The sequence below is a fragment of the Odocoileus virginianus genome, chromosome 31 (genome assembly GCF_023699985.2).
Source record: "Odocoileus virginianus isolate 20LAN1187 ecotype Illinois chromosome 31, Ovbor_1.2, whole genome shotgun sequence".
In the NCBI taxonomy this organism is placed as follows: Eukaryota; Metazoa; Chordata; class Mammalia; order Artiodactyla; family Cervidae; genus Odocoileus; species Odocoileus virginianus.
Window position 1 is genome coordinate 20,109,965 of NC_069704.1, and position 26,723 is coordinate 20,136,687.

At 41.0% G+C, this 26,723-nt stretch overlaps 1 protein-coding gene across 4 annotated transcripts; it reads right to left on the minus strand.

Annotated features, from left to right (window-relative positions):
- Nucleotides 1-1,786: 1,786 nt before the first annotated feature.
- RNF20 (ring finger protein 20) lies at nt 1,787-26,502 on the minus strand. 4 transcript variants are annotated; one of them, XM_070459358.1, is made up of 21 exons: nt 26,409-26,500; nt 26,079-26,238; nt 25,181-25,334; nt 19,789-19,956; nt 19,522-19,669; nt 19,187-19,369; nt 16,108-16,226; nt 13,908-14,054; nt 13,651-13,728; nt 13,102-13,221; nt 11,747-11,926; nt 10,743-10,878; nt 10,309-10,430; nt 9,814-10,184; nt 8,471-8,588; nt 7,749-7,898; nt 5,032-5,244; nt 4,355-4,480; nt 4,045-4,185; nt 3,256-3,357; nt 1,787-3,012 (listed from the first exon to the last, which is right to left on the minus strand). In XM_070459358.1, exons 3-21 carry the CDS (start codon nt 25,307-25,309, stop codon nt 2,836-2,838), a joined length of 2,928 nt encoding a protein of 975 aa, XP_070315459.1. In that variant the 5' UTR covers nt 25,310-25,334; nt 26,079-26,238; nt 26,409-26,500; the 3' UTR covers nt 1,787-2,835. The 4 variants fall into 4 exon arrangements, with proteins under 4 accessions (XP_070315459.1, XP_070315460.1, XP_020733301.2 ...); XM_070459359.1 differs by lacking the exon at nt 26,079-26,238 and having other exon boundaries at nt 26,408-26,502; XM_020877642.2 differs by lacking the exons at nt 26,079-26,238; nt 26,409-26,500 and adding an exon at nt 22,402-22,474 and having other exon boundaries at nt 25,181-25,272.
- Between the last annotated feature and the right edge of the window lie 221 nt (nt 26,503-26,723).

Here is a 26,723-nt window from a genome sequence, read left to right on the forward strand (position 1 = left end):
CCCAGTCCAACATATACACAACCTACCAGTTTTCTACATACTCTCAGTGTAGCTGTCTTATGTCAGTCAGATTGCCTTTGTGATAAGAACTAGTCAAAACTTTTCGACAGAGCCATCCATACTTGGGTTATCAATTAACAGTCCTCAGGGAAAATCATAAGGGTGAATGTTTAGACATTCCACACCACCAATGACTATAGAAATAGACAAGAGCAGCAGATAGCTTCCTTCCATCATCACCATCCCAGAAGGTCTAAAAGAAGACAGTGGTCACTTGTGGATTGTCTGGAATCTTCCCATGAATCCCCATGGTAACAAATCAGACTCACCACTGGAGTGGCATCCAAAGATGCCTGTGGACCTGGCCAGACAATACAAACAAACTAAGGAATCTCAGTGTAAATTCATGTAAGAATGCAATCGCTAGCAGAAACAGCCAAACACCTTTGAAAAAGACCTTAGAGGAGGTAAGAAGGTAGGACCCTCCCAAGACTTGCAGTCACATGCCTTAGAGCACATCAACCCTGATTTTGGTCCAAATTGCCAAGACAATTTCCAAGGTTGAAAAACTAAAGGAAAAAAGAACAAAAGACCATCTCCAGAAGACTTGAAAGGTGGGGTTTTTTGTTGTTTTTTTAAAGAGGGTCTCTAAAACGTTATGTTACAATCTTTGATATTAACATTTATAGTCATGACATAAAAAACTCTTATGGATGTAGAACAGTGATTCTTAGCCTTTTGGGGATTTGTTAAGTTTCAAAATTCCCTTAAGAAATTAAGATCCCTTAAGGATCTGAAAAAAGCTGTGAAAAATGCAGACACAACACAAACAGAATTTGGTATAAAATTTGTGGGTATTCCTGAAGCCCACTCAATGACCTCTTTCCCAATGAGAAGCTAGAATGCCCCAAATCACCGGTTTTGGATCAATATCTGAAAATGACATTAAGAGCTCCTCCTGTGTTGCCTGGACATCAAGCTAGTTGGGACTAGGGGCTCCCTGCTCTTTCCAGCTAGAGGAACTTCCCCTAAATCCAGCTTCCCATGAGACTAGTAGTTTCTTTCACAACATTCCACAGGCTCCGTGGTCCCCTGATGCTGGGCAGCTGGCTTTCCTAGCTAAGCGTTATAAACAGTTAATATCCAAACCCAAACTGCTACCTGCCCAAGGAAGTTGTCTTGTTCTCCTTCCAACAAACTTATGCTCCCACTTGCTCTATTAAGAGAACAGCAAGGGGAAAGTGCCCTATTAATGAACGCAAATGCACCATGTAACCGGGAGCAGGGCTGTGTGTGTGTGTTGGGGAGGGGGGTGGGGAGACTGAGGGGCCCATGACCTCTTTGATGACACTGTAAAATTCCTCAGACTGTTTCTTAACCCATTCCACGTGAGTCTGGAACTAATCGTGTCCTGCTGATTACAGACAGTGACCACAAAAGGACATGGAATTTGCCCTTACCCATCTTCTAGGACATGTGGTGATCGAGAAGGGATCCATTTTACACAACCCCTTACCAGAGACATAAAAAAACTTCTGGTTTGCTGGTTACCATAAAACTTATCATTCAAGAACTCAAACTAAAGTGTCAGGTAGCCTGATACCTTCTGGAAAACAAATCACAATGTTTTACTCCCATAGTAAATCAAATGTCTTACTCCCATAGTAAACTATGGAAGAGAACTAAATAGTCAAATAAACCATCTTTTAAGCATAACCCCTCCCCAGAACAATCTCAATAAAACAACCAGGAGAAAAGTACTTCAATTAATCACAGAACAAAATAGTTTAAACACAGCTAGCCTTTTAATCTCAGTTGATTATTTCTGTTCAAGAGAATTTATTTCTAAAACAGCAGGTAGAAAATCAACTAATAATGACAAATATAAAAATTTCAAAGGAAAACATGAACACAAAAGCAAACTGAATCCTGCTTTAATTAAAGCTTGTGGAGTATAAAGTCCTACGGAAACATTACATAGAATTTTCTGAAAACAGGAGTCATAACCACCCCTGTGGAGAGGCAGATGAGAGGAATTCATAGCTCACCAAGGCCTCTCTGCATCAAGTTCCCAGAATACCCAGTGGATCTCTTCACCATCTCAGTCCTGTGCCCCAGCCTTTCCCATCTTGATTTCATTATAAGATGAAAGGGGGCTATAGTATTTGAAATCATTCTGGCCTCAAGAAAAAGACATTGATGAGTAGAACATCCAAAACTTAAATAACTGTAACAAGGAAGCCAATTGAGCTTAACAAATTACTCAGCTAGTGAACAGAAGGTGGGCTTTGTCATCCTGGACATAAATTTCATTAAGGCTTCAAATAGGAATAAGGAGCATGAAGATATCATTTTATAATCCAAGTTTACAAGAAGTTTACTGTCCAGATCGAGTACCGCCCAGACCTGCAGACAGCTTATTTCTAAAAGATCACTGCCCACTGCAAGAAGCCACACATCTCCACTCTTCCTTTCTCCTTCTCAGTGTCAAAAATACCAATTTGACTTCTTCAGGAGGAATGGACAATCCAAGGTTGCCCAGGGAGCCTGAAGAAGAGGTTGCAAAGTCTAAAAATAGGAGATAAAGTGGGTAGGGAAGCCAAAAGTTGTTTGTCTCTAATTCATTCTAAAACCCAAGACTGGCATTATCAATCCTTTCCCCCAGCTGAAGTCATCAAAGTATTAGCGAGGAGAACCTGGACACAGTCTGTGGAGGAAAGGGAGCTGACAGAAACACTGCCCTGTGGATGACAGTCAAGGAGAGGGGAGGCAGCAGTCCGGCGGTTAGTGACTAAGTGCCTATGGAGCCTGTCCCTCTTCTTCTCCTGGCTTGGATCAACCTATGTAGATGCGATGGAAATCGTTGGCACCAAAGGCAGCGTTACACTTGGGACATTTGCGCTGGCGGGTATCATAGCGGGTCTTCACACACTCAAAGCAGAAAACATGAAAGCACTTGGTAAGTACAGCATCCTTTTTACGCATGTTGCAACATGGACAGGTCAGGCGTGCCTGGAAAAAAAAAGGAATCAGTCAGAGCAACCATAAAGGTTTATGACCCAAATGGCTCATGGAGAAGCCAACAATAAGAAAATCCACTGAGCACCACCCCCCACCCCACGACCAGAATAAACCATTCTCTGGTTACCTTCATATAAAGAAGTTCAGTATTTATTCTTCTAATCTGTTAGTAGGCCTTAACAAACACATACACACACACATACACATACAAATCACTGAAGCAGTTTTCCTAACCTTGTAGTCCTTAATCTCTTCCATCAGAATCTCATCACATTTGGGTACATTGTCTGGTTTCTTCGTGGTCTCCAGCTTCCTTCGAAGTCTAGAGATGTCCTCCTGTGATGGGAGAGCATAACTGTTATTCCCCCCAGACCTGCCATTTGTGAGAAAAATTACCGGCTCCAACTTGAACTTTCTGCTGTAGAAAGAAAGGACTTTCTGTCCTTTCATGTCTAATTATCGCCTAAGAATGTAGAGAATTACAAATAACAAGCAAGCAACCATAATCACATCACCAAACTTCAGTTGTATCTAAGTGTAGTCAATTCAGTTCTGTGAAAATCCAGTTGGAGAGTTTAGAGGGATTAAATTTTTTTAAAAAGGAAGATGATGAAAACTTGATAGGCCACTTTATTTGAAGGCAATTATTTTAAGCTGAAGATAGACTGGATTAAAATTTTCAGATTTACAGCTGTAAAGGCGAGAAAGGCATCCTAAGAAACAGTAGGTTATGCAAAAACCAAAAATTGTAGAACTTTAAAATTCTCTAAATTTTTTTACTGATAATTCTTTATGATTTCACTAGCTCATTCATTTAAATAAATAAGTACTGATTCCACACCCATTACGTGGTAGGCACCATGATAGGTTTTAGGGTTAATTTTCAGTGAAGAAAATAAACTGTCTTGTCACTCAAGGAGTTAAGTAGGAAGTTGCATACAACAGATCACTGACTCTTAAAACAGGTCACTTCAGAGCCCAGAAAACCCCTAAAAGGCAAAAAGGGAAGAAAAGACAACTGACCTGGGCCCGTTTGAAATTGAACATATCTTTTTCTTTGGTGACACTGTTCTCTACAATCTCATCCTGGAAATCGTGGAGCTTCTTCTGAGCCATCTCCAACTGTGCTTTGAGGTCATCTGCAAGCTGGGCTGCCTCCATTGCCTATGATGGACGTATAAGTAATACCTCTTATCACCACTTGTGTGCAATGAGAAAAAAATACGAACCCAAGCCCAAGGAATAAAGCAAGCCTGCGGTTTCACCAGTGGCATACTGTTTGTTTGCCTGAAGACTAACCATCACGTTAGACCAGAGAGTATGTCCATCGTACCTTGCGTTTATTCATCTCCAAGGCCTGGGTCCTGAGGCCCAGCTCCTTCTCCCCTGTGCCGATGTTGCTCTGCAACAGGTGCTCCTTCTCCTCCAGCTTCCTCACCACCTGTAACTGGGCATCAACCTCAGAAAGAGAAAGTCACATTTTAACACAAACAGCAAAGAGAGGGGGAAAGAAAACTGACTAAGCTCTGTTAATCCACAGGTCCATAAAAGAAACTCTTTGGAAATCTCGAGCTAATACTAATTCTATCCATAAACCTTTTGAATTACATGCAAGACTACGGCAATTTCTCATCCTGACATTCAGAGGTAATCACATAGCCACTCTTACCATTTTCCATGCAGCCGTCCAGAAGTTTTTAAGATACACGGAACACACACAAAAGACATACACATTTTTTAACACAAAATGCATAAACAAATGAATCCCTTAGTGATATATTTTAGACAATTTTCTATATTGGCAGATTCACATTAGTTTAAGCAGCCCATTGTACTCCTCAGTATGGATGTATAATTTATTTACCAATACACTAATCATGTACATTGGTTTTTAGGGTTTTTTTCCTACTATATAAAAATTGCCACAATAATTATTCTTTTATATGTATTTTCATGTAGAAAACGCCCAATTTCAACAGGATTCTGGAAAGCTTTATTCATTCTAGTTACCTGAGTCTTCAGAGTCAAAACTTGGTCTGCCAGTTCCTCCTTCTCTTCTTTCAGCAGCTTATGGATCTGATTGGACTTGATACGCTCTGACATGAGCTTGAAGTTTGCATCATCCTTCTCCCTCAGTTGCTGCATCAAACGGATATTTTGCTCCTGCATATCTTCAAAGGCCTGACCTGTGACATCCATCTCAGAGAGGAGAGCTTCTTCTTCCTAAAGTAAGAAAGAAGATCCTTCATTTTAATAACATCTTCTAACTCCAAAGAAGTGCACACAGGAAATTAAACATGCTGACTATTAACCTGGAAATAACCAAGTGACAGGGAGAGACAGTTTTTAAGAAGCTTAGTTCTTAGTCACTAGGAATACAGACCAACCCAGACAGCATGTTAAAAAGCAGAGACATTACTTTGCCAACAAAGGTCCATCTAATCAAGGCTATGGTTTTTCCAGTAGTCATGTATGTATGGTGAGAGTTGGACTATAAAGAAAGCTGAGCGCCAAAGAATTGATGCTTTTGAACTGTGGTGTTGGAGAAGACTCTTCAGAGTCCCTTGGACTGCAAGGAGATCCAACCAGTCCATCCTAAAGGAGATCAGTCTTGGGTGTGCATTGGAAGGACTGATGCTGAAGCTGAAACTCCAATACTTTGGCCACCTGATGCAAAAAGCTGACTCATTTGAGAAGACCCTGATGCTGGGAAAGACTGAGGGCAGGAGGAGAAGGAGACAACAGAGGATGAGATGGTTGGATGGCATCACAGACTCAATGGACATGAGTTTGGGTAGACTCCGGGAGTTAGTGATGGACAGGGAGGACTGGCATGCTGCAGTTAATGGGGTCGCAAAGAATCGGACACAACTGAGCGACTGAACTGAACTGAGGAATACAGAAGAAGCCTTGTTATCTGAAACCACTGGCACTGATTATTAGCCTGATACTAATTGATCTGTATTTGAAGTGAGCTGAGGCAGACAAAAATTATACAAATCATTATCTAGCAAACTGATCAAGTAGGAGTTGGGTAAGAAAATTCCCACCATGCAATCTCATGTTTTCTCATACTTTTCCACAATTATAATACTAACTGTAATCTACAGACTTTCCAACATACTGAAAATATCTAAGTTTCAAAACAATCTGATAGGTGCAGAACAATATATAAAAACAGTTTTAGTCACATTTATCTGATTATAAATTACGAGCATCTTTTCACACATTTATGAGCCATTTGTTTTTCTGTGAATTATTCATATCTTTGTTGTTGTTGTTGTTGTTTAGTTGCTAAATTGTGTCCGACTATAGCCCATCAGGCTCCTCTGTCCACAGGATTTCCCAGGCAAGAATACTGGAGTAAGTGGCCATTTCCTTCTCCAGGGAATTTTCCCAATGCAGGGATCAACCCCACATCTCCTGCATTACCAGGCAGGTTCTTTACTGCTGAGCCACCAGGGAAGCCCCATTCATATCCTGTTCTATTGGGTTTTTGAGTTTTCTTCCCTATCATTTTTGGGGAAATTTTTTGTATATTAAAAAGATAAGCCTTTTTGTAAAGAGTTAGAAATATATTTTTCCTGTTTGTCATTTATCCTTTGGCTTTGCTGCCACGCAGAAGTTTTCTGTGATTTTTTTTTCCATAAGTCAAAATTATCACTCTTTTTTTTAAGCTATTATTAACAGTTAAAAAGGTCTTCTCCACTTCAAATTAAAAAAAAAAACTTATCTGTTTTCTTCTGGCTCTTTTATGGATTTCTTTAGCACTATATATAACATATATATATGTTTACATATTTACATTTATATAACATACATATATGTTCCATTTGGGAGTTATCCTAGAATATGTAGAGTGTTCAAATATATGTCCACCTTCTTTCCAATATTATTATGTTTTTGCCCTACCACATTTAATTATCTTCCTTTATTCTGTTGAGTTAAAACTCTTTTTTTCACACATACTAAACACCCATGTGTACTTCAGTCTATTTATGCAGATATATCTAGGGCTTCCCTGGTAGCTCAGACGGTAAAGCGTCTGCCTACAATGCGGGAGACCCGGGTTTGATCCCTGGGTCGGGAAGATCCCCTGGAGAAGGAAATGGCAGCCCACTTCAGTACTCACACCCAGAAAATCCCTTGGACCGAGGAGCCCGGGGGGCTACAGCCCATGGGGTCGCAAAGAGTCGGACACGACTGAGTGACTTCAGCTCTTATGATTGTTCTAACCGTTTCTGGTATGTTAGTAAATTCACTGGGACTTAAAAATAAAGAAATATATGTTCCTTTGAGAAGGGGACAAGTCTCTACAGTGCTGTGACTCAGGAACTACCACAGTTAACACATGAGTAATTTATTTGTAAACTATTTGGGGAACATGTATTTCTTAGTTTCACATAAAATTTCACATAAAATTTTATATATTCATTACATCTCCTGATTCCAGATCAGCAGAAAAAAGACAGATTCCTCAATAAACAGTTTCTGAACAACTCCATCTGAAAATAAGAGTGAATTTCCTTCCTCTCAAATACACCAAACAAAGTAACTGAATGATGAGAGACTTCAATGCAAAAACAAACAAACAAATACATAAGAGAAAAAAAAAATTAACAACAACAAAAAAAACTGGAATGACAGGGCAAATCTCACTGTCAATTACTTGCTTAAAGAGCAAAACTTCCTTTAAAAAGCTCCTTAAGTAAAGAAAGTTCGCCCACCTGCTTGGCCATGGCCAGCTTCTTCTGGAGATATTCTATCTGCTCCTCTACTGCCCGGATCTTCCTTAAGGCATCTTCATCAGCCATTTTCTTATTCTCTTTTTTCTCCTTATCCTCCAGATCCTTGAGTCTTTGTCTTAAATCTTCCAACTATAGGAGGAAAGGAATCACACAAAAAGAGAAACAAAAAAGCTGTCACACAATTTCAAAAATCAATTAAATCTGTGCACAGATAGAAGACCCATAAACACCAAAAGAACCTTTACAGAACAGTGAAAGGAGACAAATGATACACTAGTGCGCTACATCACAGCCCTGCTTTAATACCACTGCATTCCAAAATCACATGCTTCTATAAGCAGCATTCTGGAGAACCGCAGATGTACTTTCCTTTAAAATAGTAATTTCACCCTTTTTTTTCCTAGGCTCCCAAATTTTAAAAGCATAAGGCATTCTTTCAAAAAGTAATCAGAAGAAGAAAGTCAGTATTACCATGATTTATATGGCAAATAGGGGAGCAAAAAGTTTAAAAACTATTCCCCATAATTTTCTGATGGAAAATCTGGAAATCTCTATTTCAGATGGTCTTCAAAATGGAAGAAAATGCTGCAATGTTTTAAACACTAACTTTAAAGATAAAGAAACCACAACCTTCAGAAGTGTAAACGAAAATCCCACAAAAGATTTCGATCAGAATGACAGTTAACGGCAGACCAGGTTACCTCTGCCTTAGACTTCTTCTCTGCTGCCATCAGCTGAACCTTGTCTCTCTGCTCCTTTGGGGCAGAGCGGTACATATCCAGCAACAGTTTCATCTCCTTCTGGCTCTCCTGTGCTTTCCTAGGATGAGGGTGGTGGAGAGGAAGCATATAATGAGAAAACAAAGGGCATCAGATCAAGGGAATTTTGAATTGAGCGAAATATCTTAAACAGTTCTATTTTACACTTTATACAACACATCTAAAAGACATAACTTTTGCAAAGACTATTAAGAGACTTCTGGACACACCCAAAGTACAGAAAAGTTAAGTTGTATAAAGGAGTCATTTCTCCTTTCAGACCAAATTCACCACCATAAAGTTATAAGATAAGCACTTGTGGCACTTCTTAAACAGGCAAAGTTCTGGGGCCCCACTCTTAGAAACTGAGATTCTGCAGGTCTGGGATGGGGTCCAGGAATGTACTTTAAATAAATCACTCAAATGATTTTGATACCACACTTGAGAAAAACAACAAAAACAACAACTCTGCCTCAAAGACAGCAAGAGGAAGAGAGGAAAAAAAGGAGAAAATTCAGTTTAAAATATACCACTAATCCTAGATTTGACAGCTGAGTGATTAATCATCAGTTAAAGACTAAAACTCTATCTTACTAAACTTTCAAACCTTTTAACGATCCTTTCCAAACGTTTTGAGGACAGTAGTCCCTCCAATCCAAACATCAATAAAGACTCAACTATGACTAATGCAGAGCAAGAAGGAACCAGCTCTACCAGCAAAGTTCCTGGTTGCGCAAGAGGAAGAGGGGGTGATATGTCAGGTCACGGCAGTGTTTGACTCAAAGGTGTCTTACTGTGGCAGTGTCTGCAGGAGAAGACTTCCTAGAAATCCCTTAAAATGATCTGATATATACACAAATTACTTAACCATCAGGCAAAGAAATCAATATTGTTCAAGTTATAGCCATACATATTCCACCTATTATAATTTAAATTATAATGAATGCCAATAATTTGCCCAAATCTACTAAACAGCAGTAGTGAGTTTCCAACAGTTCTCATGAGTGTTACCTCCATCATGATATCCTTTCCCTTAATTTGGATTCATGAGGAATAAGGCTGCAACAACAGGGTTTACTGAGACCTGATCACTGAACCAGACTATACAACAGCCATGCAGGCCGCTGAAGTTGTACACTTGACCAAGAACTGAGACCACATTAACTGTACACTTGGTTACAATGAAAATATTACAGTTATTGAATAAGCCATGCCACCATTCAAGAACAACGTCCTAACCTTCACTTTAGAGTCAGAAACAGTTACTCCAAAGACATTGCTCTTACTTGAGTTCAATCTTCAACTGTTTGATAATTTCCGCTTCCTTCTTCCTTCCATCGTCATGTTTCCCCTTCTCTTTCTCCTTAGCAGACTCTCTCTCTTTTTCTGACTCTTTCAGTTTCTGCTTCTCTCGTTCTCGCTCCTTCTCCTTCTCCCGCTCTCTTTCTCGCTCCCTCTCTTTCTCCCTCCTTTCTCGTTCTCGCTCTTCCTCGTCGCGTTTGGACTTAATTTCGCTGACCTCCTCCTGAGACGCCTTGGACGCAGCAGACTGGGCGGCTCCGTCCTCAGGATCCTGTTTCAGCTCTGCAGGCTCGTCCTTGGGGTCCTCGGTGCTGGACTGAGACTGCAGGAGGGCGCTGCCACTGCGCAGCCGAGTCTGGGAGGGCAGAGAAAGGAAAGCGGCACACACGCTTGTGGTGACCACACCGTCCTGCTCACCCCAAGACAGCTCTGCAGACTTCGCTGTAAACAATACTTATCCTGCTCCTCCTGATTATTACCTTGTTCAGGTCCGACTGGGCTTCTCTCAGTTTCCGTTTATACCTTAGGACCTCCCCTTTCAGCTGGTGGTTGTGATTCTGGAGGCTACTGATGAGATGGCGCATCTCCCGGTTTATGGGGCCTTAAATACAGCAACAGCAAAGTTAGGAAGAACTGTGACAAGGGCAAAGGCACGAGGAAATGCAGAACACGAGGGACTTCCAAGAAACCGGAAGAACTGTCAAAAGGTAGATTCCTTCTCGGAAGATGGAAACGAAACTGACCAACTTGAGTTAAAACACGAGCACCCAGTCTGAACACCAAAATGAAGGACAGAATTCAAGTTCTTTAGGACTCCTGAGCTCCAGTTAGTGCTAAAAATCCTGGTGACCGTGCTGTCTTTCAAGGAAGGCATGTGCACCAAAGCCACAGGGTGGAGCCAGAGTAACAGTACCTGCTTGTTCATTGGCAGCAAGGGTCTGCTCGAATTCTATCCTCAGCATCTCATACTCCTTGCGGACCTGGGCAAGTGTATCTTCCAGCTGGATCACTTCCGTCCTCAGCTTCTTATGAAGACTAACCTCATCTCGCTACACACAGAAAAAGGAACCAAACATTCTTATCAAAATGAGGTAATGTCACCATGTTCTAGGACTATGTTTCCTAAATTTGACCTGTAAGGGTCTAAGAAGAAAAAAAGAAAATATCAAGAAAAGAGGGATTAGTTCCAATTCGATCAATACATTCAATCAACACTTACTGAGTACCAGAGAGCTGCATAATACTGATTTGAGAACTGGCAGGAGACTCAAGAAATACAGGAAATGGCTCCTAACTCTGAGAGTATTACAATTTAGTTGGAGAACTAAAGAATTAAACAGTATATCAGTAGTCAAGTAAGATATATTAAATTCATTTGGCAGACATATAGTAAATGACCAACTACCAGAAACATAAACTTAAAGGCTAAGGAAAATGCAGAAGTGAACACATAAATGAAAGTTTCTGCCTTAAAAAAAAATTATGTACATAGCCATGCAGCTTCTATATACTGTTCTCCCCCATGCACATAAGACTTCAGCCACACTAAACCATTTTTTTTTAACTTTTTCCTTTTTCTATCTACCAGTAAACTTGTATTTATCCTTAAGATTCACATTCCACTTTGGCAAGTGGAATCAGGGCAGGTCCACAGTCAAATCAGATGCTGTCTCCTTTATCACTGCATGTTTTGGACATGCTCTATTGCACCACACTGCATTCTACTGGATGCTACTCTCCCTACTTGACTGTATAATCCTTGATGGCAGGATACCCACCATCTACCAGAGTAAAGACCTATAGTCACTCTATAAATGTTTGATGAATGAATAAAAAATTAACTGAGCAAGAGAGAGTAAAATTATAAAATGTATGAGGGAGAAAACTTATACACAGAAGGAAAAGCTAGGCTGTTACCTCGATGAGCTCAACTTGACGCTGATGGGTCCCCCTGGTGCCGTGAAGCAGGGTCCGAGCCTCATCCAAGTGTGCTTTCAACTGTAGACTCTCATTGTACAGCACGGAGAACTGTGACTGCATACAGCGATATTCTGGAGTCTCCTTGACTACTTCCTCCACTGCACTCCGTAACTCCACCTTAGGCGTGCCCAAAGAAAAGAAAAGTCAGAATGGGAAAAAAAGAGTAAAAAAAAAAAAAAAAAGAAAAGAAAAGTCAGAAGCAGAATCTAGGATGCTAGCCAGGAAATAAAAATCTTAAACTCTCTGATGTCCTGTGCATCTGAAGCAAATTTTGTGAAATATATCTACCTATTCCTCTGGTTACATAAAATCTACCCCAAATTAATTTAGATCCTCCAAGAGGTGGTACCTGGTGCCTGCATTCTTCCACCTGAGAACTGTTTTAATTGCTACATGGTGTACACTATGTGTCCAAGGACACGAGAAGAGATCTGTGAAATCAGTCAGATCTAGGGACAGAGAAGAGCGCTATGAAATTTGTCAGGATATTTAAGAAGATAGTTGAGGACATTGGTCACTAATTTGTTCTCTTTGCAGATAATCACAGAGAAAAATACTTTTGATATTGTATCAAAAATACTTATGCTTCTTCTAACACTTCTAAGTGTTAAATTCTTTCTAACACTTCAACAGATTCAACTTGGGCTGTTTGTGTTCTGTTTTTATTTTTTCAGTTCCAACATCTTTATGCATATATCTACTTAGAAACGTATCAAATTATAAAAGACAAGTGATTGCGACTGAAAGCGTGGTGGGAAGACTTTAGGAATCCGTTTTCTTCTACCCAAGAACCATGGGAGAAAATTCTAATGGGCAGGTGTGAAAATCAACTGACCATCTGATCCTGTGGTCAGGATCACTGACCAGAATTCCTTCTTTGTTTTGGCAATTAGAAACTGCAGGGATGAATCCTGTGGTACAAACTGGCAGACACTGACATGGGAGTGGCCTACCTACTGTACATACAAGCTTTTTGCATATGTCTTGTATACAAGCCCCATTTTAAAAAATCCATTTTGGATCGTCATCCTAGTTTACCCTACTCCTCATTTTTCTCAACAGGTCCTACATTAGAGCACTTTGATTTAGTCAATGTACCTTTGAAGGCTGCTTTAAATCCTTTTCAGAACAAGGCAGGGTATAAATATTAAGTAAACATATAACTGAATAGATAGATACAGCAACGAAACTTACATTTTTCTCTTCCCTTGATGCTTTATGTTACGCTTCATACATGTGAGTTGATCAGCAAGAAGTTTTATCTTACTGCCCCTCAGAACTGTGTCTCCTACCTTTAGTTTTTCATTTTGTGAAGTGACCTCCTCAAAGTCTTGCCGAAGTTTTTCCAGCTCACAGTGACGGTTCTGAGCCAACTCTTTGTTCTCCTCAAGCTCCGCATTCATTTCCTCAAACTGGAGAAAAGGAGGAAATAGCAAAATGAGACTAAAGAAAAGGAATTTCTAAATCATTCCCATTCGTAAGCTTCCATCTCCACTGATCCACTCTTCTAGCAAAAACCCAGTTACTTGTGAACACAATTCTAAGCACCTACTAACACAACACCTGCTGCTGTTGTTGTTGTTGAGATGCTAAGTAGTGTCTGACTCTTTTTCCACCTCCTGGACTATAGCTTGCTAGGTTCCCCTGCCCAGGGGATTTCCCAAGCAAGAATACTGGAGTGGGTTGCCACTTCCTTCTCCAGGGAATCTTCCCTACCCGGGGATCAAACCCACATCTCCTGCATTGGCAGGCAGATTCTTCACCACTGAGACAGCAGGAATGCCTAAGGCAATACCTCACGCCAGGTCAAAAAAACATTCTGAGGGCATCGCTGATTTTACCTTCCGGGCATTGATGGTGATTGTGCCACCATAGAGACTGCTGCCTGCACCATACACTTTATAACCTTTTGAATTTACCTATGGAGAAGACAAAGATTCTTTAGTGAGAGACACTAGAATTTTAGTCTGATAACCAAAGTACTTTCAAAGGAGCCTGTTTGTCCTCAAGTACTATCAATATTATCCAAGCCCATCCCTTCTGAGTAGACTCCTTAAAATGACTCCAGTCTTCAAACTATAAATAAAACAGCACTTGCCCGTTCTAAAACTTCTGCTAAGTGTCGGTTAAGTCGCTGTTCCCGCTTTCGAATTTTGTCAATATCCCATTGCAGGTCATCGATCATGGACTCCAGGACAGACACTCGTGACTCAGCTGTCTCCACTTTACTCTGCAACTTGGAAAACTACATCCCAAAGACAGGTGTTCAGTAAAATATACCAAAAAAAAGACCAAGTTAGAAAAGGAATGCCTTAGATTCCAAATCCCACAGAATTAACCATTTACTGTATCATTATAGAAAAGATTCAAGAGATACTTCACTTTCTTGCTAACATATGAACATAAAACTGAAATCACAGGTTCTTTCAACAGTTCTGGATCAGTCACAATCAGGAAAACTGTAGAAGTCTCTAAGAACTCTCACAAGGAAAAGACTACCTAAGATTTAGTGATTTTTCTACCTCTGAGAAGCACCATTTCCCTATATAGACCACAAACCCATCAGAAAATATGTGTTTTTTAAGAGGTAAAAGATAACATACTTGATTTTACCAGACAAATATTTTAGGAGATAAAAATTCAAAGATTTATTTAGAAAAGACAGTTATCTTTACCCTCAAACCTTCCCTCCCACATTCCCACAAATGATAATCCAAAGAGAATGAAAGGAAAACTTCCATTCTCTTTTTCAAGCTGACCCCACAGGGCAATCTAGAATTAGATGCTATAAAGATACAAAAATCTATGTTGTTCTCTGATTATTTAGGAGCTATACATAGCTAATGCTGTTTAATACTCTCATCACCAAACTCACACATGTGCACATCAATCTATACATATCCTTTGTGTTAGTTTTAAAATATGGCCCCAAAATTCTTTGACAGTCCTCCCAACAGTAGGTGAGGTCAATGTCCCCACCTGTTGAATCTGGGTCAACTTTGGTGACCCAGTGGAAATGATGCTACGTAACTTCAAGATGTCTGAAAGGCATGCAGATTCAGCCTGGTATTCTTGAAACACTAATTTTCTTCCTCTCAGGAGAAGCCAGTTGCCACATAAGAAGTCCATGTGGGGACTTCTACCCTGAAACAGCCATGATGGGGAGGCGACACTCCAGTGGACAACTGGAGTCTTAGCTGACGAGAGATCTTAGCTGACAGGCAGAATCAACAGCCAGCCATGAGACCCATCATGGACATCAGGTCAGCTGAGCAAAACACTGTGCCTCTCCAGCTTAGCAATGCTAAGATTTGGGAGAGGGCTGGTAAAGGAAGACCTTCTCATCTTGGCAGCACCCAGTTTATACCTTAAAACATAAAAGTTGTACTATTTTTTTTTACTACAATCCAATTTCTTTATAAGGACCACTATACTATAACCCCTTTGAAGGCTGATAAGAAGTATTATTAAACTTCCTGGATGATTCCCATGCAACCAGCCCAGCGTGCACCTTGGCACTGGAGTTTCCAAAACAGGGTATAATGAAGAACATGGGCTTTAAAGTTAAACAGACCAACACCTGAATCACACAGTTCAAGCACTTTCTGGCTGTATGCCCTCAGACCAGTCCCCAATTTCTCTGCAAGTGTTAGCAGTAAGATGAGAGTTATTTGACCATGGAGATAATACTCATAAAGTACTTAAATGCCAGGCACTACCTACATGGCAACTATTAACTTAAAAGCACAAGAGTTGGGTGGCCCAACTAAGGCAGGTCAAATTTCAGCACAAGGCTGATCACCACTTCGTCTCAGTCATTTTATATAAATAAACACCCAAATCTTGACAGTTTGCTTACGGCACTATGTGTGTCCAAGTTTGGGCTAAAACTCCACATTCCTCAAGTTCGCAGGTCGTCATAAATGCAGTATTTCCTACTGTTCCTTCCTGAGATAAATTTCACCAGCCCACTCCTCAGTAACACTGTACACGGCCGCTTGGACCAATTTAATACTTGGGGGTTTGGTGTGTCGTTCTGCAAAACTTCATGACGGCAATTCTTCCTAAAAACTAAAATCCTATGACGTCTATTTAAACAAAGTCAAGGAGAAACATTCGATTCCTTCCTTCCCTTAAACTTTTCCTCGGGTTTTGATTTCTCAGAGCTGGTTGCTTTAACCTGCCCTTCAAAACACCAAGGCAGGCTCTCCAGAGTGAGACGACCTTTAAAGCACTCAGTGCTCTGAGTCAACGCCTGGCAGAACCCACTGGAAACCGCCTCCTTTCTGGTCAGGTACCTCCTGAGACATGGTGCAGTGCTTCTCCTGAAGGAGGTCGGTCAGTTCTTGGAGCCTCGTGTTCTCTTGCGCAAGGAAGGAATTCAGCTCGTGCACTGCTTCCTCCACCATCAGATTGTCTGAGGAGAAGAGCTGTACTTTAGTTTAGCAGCTCTGGTGTCCCATTTTACAACTGTCTATCCCACCAAAGCATTCATGTGCGAGCTCACTTCACTTTCCTGAAAACTTCAAGAAATAGTTGGCTTTTAAAATCTTCCCATGACAGATAAGGCTTGCTTAGAGGGCTTAGTCCTTATTAAAGCCCTTGCTTAAGAAAATCAGTCAACCTGTGCTTCTGCAGAGGGAGACAGAGGCAAGGTCACCTAACGCCCATCCCTTTCTATGAGACCAAAATGCCTTGCGAAAAAAAATGGAGGGGGTCCTAGAACTCCATTCAGATAAGGAACGGTCACCCCCAAAAACTGCATTTTAGACTTGTAGACAAGACAGAGCATCTCTAATCAGTCTCAGACTTAATAGTAACAAAGTTCTGTTTTCTAAGGCTATCACAAATTCCTAGTATTCACTAACAGCGACATGAAGACCCTCTATGGGCAGAGAAGGGAAAGGCAGAGCAGAGAGCAGCAACTTCACTGTTCAAATGGGCATCTATAAAATCATGAAGAACAAAGACAAGAGCATAGGATTACTTATATTCTGGAATACTACACTAGATGTACTCCGGAGGCTTAAGAATTGAAATGTATACTGTTATTTACAAAGAAGGTAGTATACCTATAGAACTTAACATACCAAATTAGTATGTTTAAAGTTAGAGTCATAAATACTATAGCTGAAATCCTCTCAGGTGATACTGACCTGATACTCTCAGGTGATATGCTGACCCTAGAGACAGTTATCAGGAAGTAAAACTGGCATCACTCTTAGAAATGTAACACAGGTCAGTCATGTGGTGGTTTTCACGGTTTTCAACCAAGATTACCCATCAGCATCACCTGGAGAACCTTTAAAATTAGATACTTACCTAGGACTCATCCTATACCTACTAAATAAGAATACACATGGGCAGGGCCAAAAAATGGTATGCTCCAAAAACTCTCAAGAGTGATTCTGATTCAAAACCTAAGGTAAGAACTTGGGGCTGAATTTTAGTCCTCTTAATATCCTAAGATATTGAGAACAGGGCCCAGAATATAATAAGAGCTCAATAAATATTTAGTGAATTAATACACAAGCTGATAAATGCAATTCTTTTGAATCAAGGGCCAAATAAATATGAGGGGAAAATGAACCGCCAAAAGTTAAGAGTTGATGCTACAATTCACACTTCACACATCTCTGTCTCTTAGAACATTCAGCTAATCGATGGCAACCATCTTTTATGTTATAAATAATAGCAGCTTAGCAGTTTGTAACTTGTAATAAATGTTTTTACTTTTTAACTTGACCTCTACCTTAAAATGCATGCCATCAAAAGGAATAATTTTAAAGTACCATTTAATGCACTACTCTTTTTAGTTCCTTTCTAAACACAGTAATTCCTTTCTTGATATTCATTTATAAAATCAAGTTTATCAATGACACAGTCTCTGCCTATGGCATTCTGTCTGATATAATATGCACATGGATATACTATAATACATATAATACACATGGTATATCCATGTGCATATTGTTTAATAATACCTTCTAACTATTCAAGTAGAGCTAAGGGAGAAAGAAGTGACAGACAGCTCAGCTTCCATTAGATGACAGGGAAGATTTATAGCCATTCATTCACCATTATACAAGCTCCAACCGGACACCAGAAACAGGGCAAGAAAACGGAGAAACAAAGAGTAAGGCAAGACAGTGCACCAAGAGACATAGCTGGGAACACACAAAGTAGATATAATATATGAACACAAAAGTCTGGGAGGACACAAATAATACTATTTACAATGGCTATCTCTGGAAAAGTAAGATGGGAGGACTTCTGTGATTTCTGATTTGTATATCGTAAAACAAGTATCCATTATAAATAATAAAATATAGAAACACACAAACACTCTATTAGAAAAACAAAAGAAACTTTTGGCCACAGAATTTTACCAAGTCCTTAATATGCCTCTCCTTCTAATTTTATTAACTTGGCCTAAATATCTTTAAAAACAAAAATACAGAGTAAGAAAATTCTTATTTTTCCCAGCCAGTGATTCAACCTCCATTATATTTGAAATCTCTCTCAGAAATGAAAGGTTAAACATCTTAATGACAATCAGAGAAATTAAAATATTACAACTAGACCATGATTATTATTTAAAGCATGCTGCTGCTGCTAAGTCGCTTCAGTTGTGTCCAACTCTGTGCGACCCCATAGACGGCAGCCGACCAGGCTCCCACGTCCCTGGGATTCTCCAGGAGTGGGTTGCCATTTCCTTCTCCAATGCATGAAAGTGAAAAGTGAAAGTGAAGTCGCTCAGTTGTGCCCGACTCTTAGCGACCCCATGGATTTAAAGCATGAAGTCAGGACATTTAATAAGACGCAACCTAGCTACACAAGTACTTAACTACACTATACAAATATAAGTTTCTGCATTAACTCTGAATAGTAACAGAAAATAGAAGCTTTATTTCAAATAGACACTTTTCCATTCATATATTTTGTTTTATCTTTTTTTTTTTTAGATCCAATATTTTATTTTTATTATTTTTTTTTCCATTTATTTTTATTAGTTGGAGGCTAATTACTTTACATCATTACAGTAGTTTTTGGTCATACATTGAAATGAATTAGCCATGGATTTACATGTATTCCCCATCCCGGTCCCCCCTCCCACCTCCCTCTCCACCCGATCCCTCTGAACATTGAGATCTAACAATTCTAAAACCTGAGCCAACTCTGTTTGAAAATAATAAGAGATAACAGAAAAACAAAAAACAAGAACAGATTAAAACTGACTTCAAGAAATTTAATTAAAAATAAAGATATAAGTTTGAAAACAATAATAATGTGTAAGTTTGAAAACTACAAACTCACACACAAAGGTGAGTAACAACTCCTCCCCCTCTGCTCCCCATCTCCCGGGTTTTGCCTCACCTCCACTGCTGAGCTTCCGTGATAAGAGCTCCACCTTTTCTTGCAGTTTATCATAGACAGTCACAATCTGGGACACCGCTCGGCGGGAGGATTCCACGCGCTCCTGCAGCTGAGATTCCATCTCTTCACTGGAACTGCTGGCCAAAGTAGCAAGGAAAGAGAAAGCTGGCTCTTGCCCTTCCCCTGAGGACACAGGGGGAAAAAAGAAGCCCCTAAAATTATAAAACTGCAAATATCAAAATCTACTTTTTCCCCTCAGACGGACAGCCTCAAAGCGAAGCCCTACTTCAAATACCCAGAAGGCATGCCGCAGTAAACTTGTCACGAACACTCACCTCTCTCTCGGTCATCTTTCCGTTCTTGATTGCTATCAGAGTCTGGTTCTGGCTCGGGCACAACAAGGGCTTTTCTCTCTGTGAGTAGGTCTCCCAAACCTTGCTCCAGGTCATAACGCTTAAGGATGATACGGATGTTTTCATCAAACTAGAGCAGAGGAGGTACAGTTATGAAGATACAAAAGGAAGCAACTTTGGAAATAAAGAGAAGGCTAAGGAGAACTACAATGCTCAAACCAAAACCTGAGTAAATTAACAAGCTACTACCTGACTCCAGTACCGATTGACAATCAATAGTGAGGCATCATCAGTGGCCTGTCTTCGTTCCAGTTTTTCAATATGTTCACGGAGTTCATCTTCGATGGCCTGCCGTTGATCCAGCATTTCTGCCAGTTTGCGATTTTTGGTTTGCAGTGTTCGAATGTCTAACTCCTCCTGCCCCAGGAAACCAATCTTATTAATCTCCATAAAGAAATTAAACATATCAGCTGTTAAACTCAACAAGGGCTAATAAGTGGATAAGAAGTAACAGCAGAAGAAATAAATACATGTCTGTTATGATTGGAGGAAAAAATGACATACGCAAATACACTAGAATCTTGACCTCAGTTCACTGTTCTAGTCACAGGTACACAAACAAAATACTGCTACTGGGAGGCTCCACCATCCAGCCAGATCACCTTCTACCCCAATCAGTTATCTGTCTCCTAAGGACTGCCCTTCATTCATTCAAGACTTCGTCAACCAAGTTCTTCTGTATCCCAGTTCCTGTCAATACATCTAGTGACTTCAATACACATTTGGACATGTACACAAGTGCACGAACCATCTAATCCTCTAGCATCTACACTGTTAGCATTTTGAATTCCTTAACTTCAATGATTACCTCCGTCACTGCGCCAGACATTTCAAAAGCCATAGCCTAGAATTCTGTCATATCTGGAACTGTGCCACATCTGAAATCTTAAATTCCAACTTCCCATTCCCTGAATCTTCCGTTCCCTGGTATCTTTCCAGATATCTCATGCCGTTATCCTAATATATTAGTCTTCATCTGGATCTCCAAAATATTGAGTTTTCTCCTTTCTCCTCTGTCTCCACTATCTTCTATACCTTAATTATACCCTATTGTATATTCCTTCATACTTCAGCTTACTTGGCTCCTCAAGTGCTCGACCTTTTGTCTTTTTATTCTATTTCTGCACACAAACCCCAGTCTGAATCAATCCACATATTGGACTCCTCCATTCCTACACCCAACATGATGAGACTTCTAGATAAGGTCATTAAACTAGGGAGACTGGCACCTTTATAAAGTGAGTTCTAACCTGAACAGATTTCATCATTTGTCCAAAAATGTTTCTTTCTTTAACAAGTGAGCTAGCTCCTATTCTACATCAAAGCAGAGTCAAACTATGACACCCCATCTGCTCTCAAATCACACTAAGCAGGTGACTTTGCTTCCTATTTTAAAGAAAAAATAGAAGCCATCAGATGCAAAGTTCTTCAATTCCCCATCTCCTAGATCCATTCACACAGTTTGCCAACCTATGCCCACACTCTAAAATCTCAACTTGTGCTCAGGATCATGTTCTCTATTGTTTCTGCAAAAATGTCACTCCATCAATAACAGTGTACCCCTCTCAGTAACTTTAACCTCTCTCTGAGGAGAAGCTGATGGGGGGGTGGGGGGTGGCGAGTAGGGAGGGAGAACCTAAGGCAAAGAAACAGCATGTTGAAAGGATTACGCTTTAACTTTACCTAGAAATGAATGACTATTTTAAAGTAAGAATCATTTATTAGAGCACCAGTTTTTTGTTTCCCTTTAATTTTCTCTCTTCTATCTGATTAAACAGTCTTGATACACCAAAACAGTCAAGTTTTCCAACTGTACCAGCTTATGCATACTATTAATAAATGACATCTTTAACTTTTCTTTTCTGAGCATCACCTTCCCCGTCTTACTCCACCTGAAACCTGGATGAGAACACTGTTTCCCTACAGGCTTCTCCAGTGGGGGCTGTTTCTCTCCCACACCCTTTGAAGCCCTGGGCCTGGAGACAGGCAGGTGTCCTCCTTATTCTCCACAGCCACTTCTAAGCCACTATCTATTTGCTCCCTAAAACCTCCGAGCTTTGCAGATCATGCCACTGGTCTGGATCACCCACCACTCTGCTTCACTGCGCTCATCTACAAATGCCCACGTCACTTCTCCACATTTCCTGAAGATTTAGCACCTGGCATGTCATCACTCTCTCCAATGCTACTCACGCTGTACTTCTTATTAACAATTTCAGTTCCCATACGGATGATCTTTCTTGCATCTCAGATCCTGTACCTTGACCTCCTCTCCTCCAATGATCTTGTCCTTTAGCTCCCTCAGCCACCAAACTCCCAGTTAGTCTTAGACTTAGACTTAGCTATACTTGGATGTTCTCTATAAACTCAATTTCCAACACCTCATTCTCCACAATTTTGCAGCTCACTCTCTCTAGGTTTCCGATTCCATCCATTCTTCAGCAACTCCAGGATCTATACTCCAATGATCCTACGCCTTCATCCTAAACCTACATCCTTCACTCCTCTTACTTCCTTGCTTCCTTCTTAATCAAACTTAAATGCCATGACTGGTCACACTGTTTTATAACCTGCTCCTCCCTTATTCTATATGTGCCTGCTAAAAACCCCAACCTTGGTAACGTCCAATTCTCCGCCTATATCCACGAAGCTGAATGTGACTAAAAAAAAAAAACATAAAGCACCATGCTGACTGGCCTCAGTTTAAACTCAAGTCACAGACTCAAGTGGGTTCTCAGGGCTGCCCAGCAACGCTATCCCATCTCTCTAGTCCATTCTCTCTTCAAGATGACTATTTCGTACCTTCTCCTCTCTTCACACCTCCAAAACTTTCTCCCCCATCCTCACTCTCAGATGAGTCTTGCTTCTGATTTCACTGAAAAAAAACAGAAGCAATCAGAAAAGCATGTCCACATCTAACACCCACACCCCGACTACTGACCTACTTATATCTGAGCCCGCAACCCTTGTGTTCCTCTCCTAGTTAAGGCCCCATCCCCTGCTTATGAATTATATCACATTCTCTCTTCTGTTCAAGAGACAGAACAGAACCCGTAACTGCTCTCTCTTTCTCCTACATCATCAAGTTTATGCTGAGTCGCTCAGTTGTGTCCGACTCTTTGTGACCCCATGGACTGGAGCCTGCCAGGCTCCTCTGTCCATGGGGATTCTCCAGGCAGGAATAGTGGAGTGGGCGGCCATGCTCTCCTCCAGGATCAAATTTATCCTATCAAATCATTTCATCAATCAATAAAAATGCCATATCTCCTACTTTAAAAACACAAAAAAACAAAAACTTCCCTCAACCTCCGATTTCCCTCGGGCTGAGGCCCCATTTTCTTGGTTCTACTTTACATCAACACTCCTCCAAAGCAACATCTCTACCTCTTTCCCCTAACTCTTCTCCTCACACACGCTCTTAAGCTCACAGTAACCACGCTGCCACGGCCACCACTCCACCAACGCAGTTCTTGTCAAGTCTCCAGTGCAATTTCTATTACTAAATCCAATCTCAGTCCTCCCCGTTCTCAACCCATCAGGAGCCCCTGATCAACTCCTTGAAACTCTCTCTTCCCTCGGTCTCTGGGACCCCACCCTCTCTCGTTCTCCTCCTCCCTCAGTGGCCCCTCTTTGGTTGGCCTCTTCTCATCTCCTTGACATGAAGTGTTGCTGCTCCCGGGCCCTGTTCTCAGACTTCTTTATCTATGCTCGTTCCTCACAGGAGAGCCTACAGTCTCATGGATTTAAATTCCATCTACAATGCTTCAGAAATGTTCAACGTTAGCCCAGACCTCTCCACAGACTGCAGATCACCTCATCCAATTACCTGTCCACTCATAGGTCTAATACCTTATAGTCCAATATCAAACTTATGATTCCTCCCCCACAGCTCCCCAAAATGTGCTCCTTTCATATACGTCCCTAGCTCATGTGAAAACTCCATACTTCTAAAATCCTGGGCTCATCTTGCCTCCTTTCTTTCATACCCTTCATCCAATCCACAAACAAATCTTGCTGACACTATCCTCACAATAGCCTGAGCCACCATGATCCTTCATCAAGGTTACTGCAACAGTCTTCTCCATATAGCAGACTCTTTTTCATCCCATGCCAGACTTCAGCACAGCTCTGGTGGACAGCTCCAGTCACACCACCAATGTTCCCACTTGAAGCATACCATGCAGTCTCAAAGTTTTTTCTTCCACAATCTCAGCTGGTTTGCAACAGAAACCTTGAAGTGCAGAAGAGAAGTTATTGCCTTCAAGGGCAACTGTCAACCAGCTGGGTCAGGAATCAGTGGATATGTACCCCAGCTCCCCACCCTTAGAGAATAGGAGGGAGAAGAGGGGCAAGGAATGAGGCAACAATTCTGTTAACTGAACTCCTGCTTATAAACTTAGCTCCCTTATGGTCTTTTCTCAAAACCTAAGTCAGAGCATGTTACTTCCCTGCTTAAAACCTTCCAGTGGCTCCTTACTGCCTTCTGGATAAAGTCCAAACTGGCATGCCTGTTTGTGCATCCCTTAGCATATGCAGTTAACTCTGGGAAGAGCTCATTTCCCACTCTATCATAACAGTCTGTTCTTTTCTCAGTGCCAACCTACAAACTCAAGTCCAGGAGCTGTCCTTAGTGTAAAGCACAGTGTCTGGCAAATAACAGATGCTCAACAAATATTTATGTTTACTGAATGAAAAAATGTCCCTGGGATGCATGACGTGAGACAGTGCCAAGACAAAATCACCTGCTGGCAACAAGAGGCTGATGAATCCCAGACAGCAAACCCAGAAATAATACTTCATCCACAATTTACTCTGAATGTTCCTATTACTCTCTGATCCTCAATTTCAAAAAGTAGACATGGTTTTGTAGGCTATACAAATGTAAAGCATTTTTACACCATATCCCTATGGTTAAGTTCCAAAATACAGATTCCCTACCTATTACAGTGAGTTTATGGGGTTTATTAGACATATAACATTACTATAAGTTTTTGGTGTATAATTGTCTAACAAAATTGACAACTCCATAACAATAAGGATGATATCTATTTTACTCACTATTATAGACACAATATCTAGCCCAATAAAAACTATTAATAGATCACATATACTAAGTACTTACCATGTTAAAAAGTAATGTTCTTTAACAGGAACCCTTTCATTTCCTCCTCTCAAAACCCCAACGAAGTAGATACTATGATTACATTTTACAGACAAGGAAATAAGAAGGCACTCTCTCAATGACTGATTTTGCTACACTGCCTCTTAGTACCTGGCCCCTTAGTTTCCAATGAATGAAAAATCAGTGTATAGCTTCCCACTGCTAATTAACTATAATCAATGCTGAATCTGGCACCAGACTCTTCAAAGAATATGAATATACCTTTAAAAATAAAGATCAAATGTCATTATATTTCTTTTTCAGAAATGAGCAACACATCATTTCATCTACTTTTGGCTGTTTTATCTCCCTCTTCTTTTCAAATCAACTTCCCTTACTCCAAAAGGCTTCCATAATTATTACTTCCAGGTTGCAAATGACAGAAGAAAAGCACATTCTCATAGCATTATTTCCACGTACCGTTGAAGAGACACCCCCAAGTTTAATTGTTTCCACTGTGGTCCCTGAATCTTCGACAGCTGTCTTCTTCTCTGGAGGCACAGATGTGCCAGGCTCTCCAGCTGCTCTTTTATTTCCAATTCCTGACATATTGGCACAAGATGATAGCTGTTTTCCCGGAGAGAAAAAAAAAGTCTTAGGTAAGATAGGCAAGGAGAGCAACTAGAGTCCATCTATGATGTAAAAGCTAGCAACTTTTCCTGTCAATCCTTTAACCCGGGTCCATTAATTCCACACTTAGCTACACGATCCTCAAGTTCCTCTTGGAAAGAGAAAAGTAAATTGCGAAGTAAGAGTCGCAACTGAATTTACAGAACTACAAAGTTCTAACTAGGATGCTATTAAAATACAAGACAATGGGCAAAGGATGAAGAGACTTAGAAATTTTTCAGGCATCTCATTTCCTGAAATGCCAACATCTGAAAATATAGTTTGATTTAGAAATACAAAAAATTAGTTAATTCTATAGTTGTTGGGAGAATCAGAGAGCTGGAAGAGACCTGGGAGATGTCTACTTAATTATTAACACTGAACAAGCCATATATCATCTCTGAGCTTCAATTTCCTAAAGCAGAAATAACAGCAGTATATGCTTCCTATGCTCCTCATAAGGAATGAATAAGTACAGAAAGACTAGCATAAGGCCGAACACGAAGCATGCTCTCAGAAATGCTAACTCTCCTTTTTATATTTAAAGTTTCTTTATTTCTAAACGCTCTCCTCACGAATTTGTGTCACCCTAGAGAAGCTAGATCTGGGTGTGAATCCCAGTACTAACTCTTAGAGAGCCATGCTGCCTTGGAAGGGAATTCTTCATATGCACAATGCAAATGATCAAATACTCTCTCTGCTCTACTCGCCTCCCACGGTTTCGGAGCTCAAAAGAAGCGGAATGGATGCTAAAGCACTTTGCTACTGAAGGTATCAGCCCTGTCATCACCGAGACGACACACAACTCTGCTTCCAACTGAAGCTCCAGGAGAAGGGTACCGGTGGCAGCAACCAGACTGGGACCTCGCCTGGAGAGAGAGGAGGAGGACAATGGCCTCAATCCGACTCCAGAGGGGCCAAGGGCCCCAGCCTTCGGAGAGGCCAATTACAGGCCCGGGAGAAGGAGGCCTTGGAGCGGAAGAGGGTGGAGATTCCCGTTGCCCGCTGAGTCCCGTCCCGCCCTTGGCCGAGATCTGACCTGAGTTCTTCCAACTTGCGCCGCCCGGTAGTGGAACTCGGGGCAGTTATTCACCAAGGTCCGCGTAGCCCTCCCACCTCTCACCCCTACCCCGCAAGTGAAGACCCAGCGAAGCTTCCGGGAGGCGGGGCCAAGGGGAGGAAGAAGGGAAAGAAAAGAGGAAGTCGCTTCAATCTGGCAGCGTGAAGGTCTAGACTCAAACCGGGCGGAAGTGATGCGCATCGAGGGCGCCCCGCCTCCGGAAGTGAGCCCCTTTTAGCAGCTCTTGGGCACCCGGAGGCCGCGAAGTCCAGGCCTCGCTGACGTGAGAGGAAA

Bases quoted from the DNA above. Each gene is read 5' to 3' on its own strand.
- RNF20 (XM_070459359.1), bottom strand. From the start codon at position 25,309: ATGTCAGGAATTGGAAATAAAAGAGCAGCTGGAGAGCCTGGCACATCT. The intron at 10,431-10,742 runs GTACTGTTACTC...GCTGTATTTAAG, and splicing joins TGCTGCCAATGAACAAGCAG to GCCCCATAAACCGGGAGATG. The intron at 3,358-4,044 runs GTCAGTTGTCTT...CTCCCATCACAG, and splicing joins TCAATTTCAAACGGGCCCAG to GAGGACATCTCTAGACTTCG.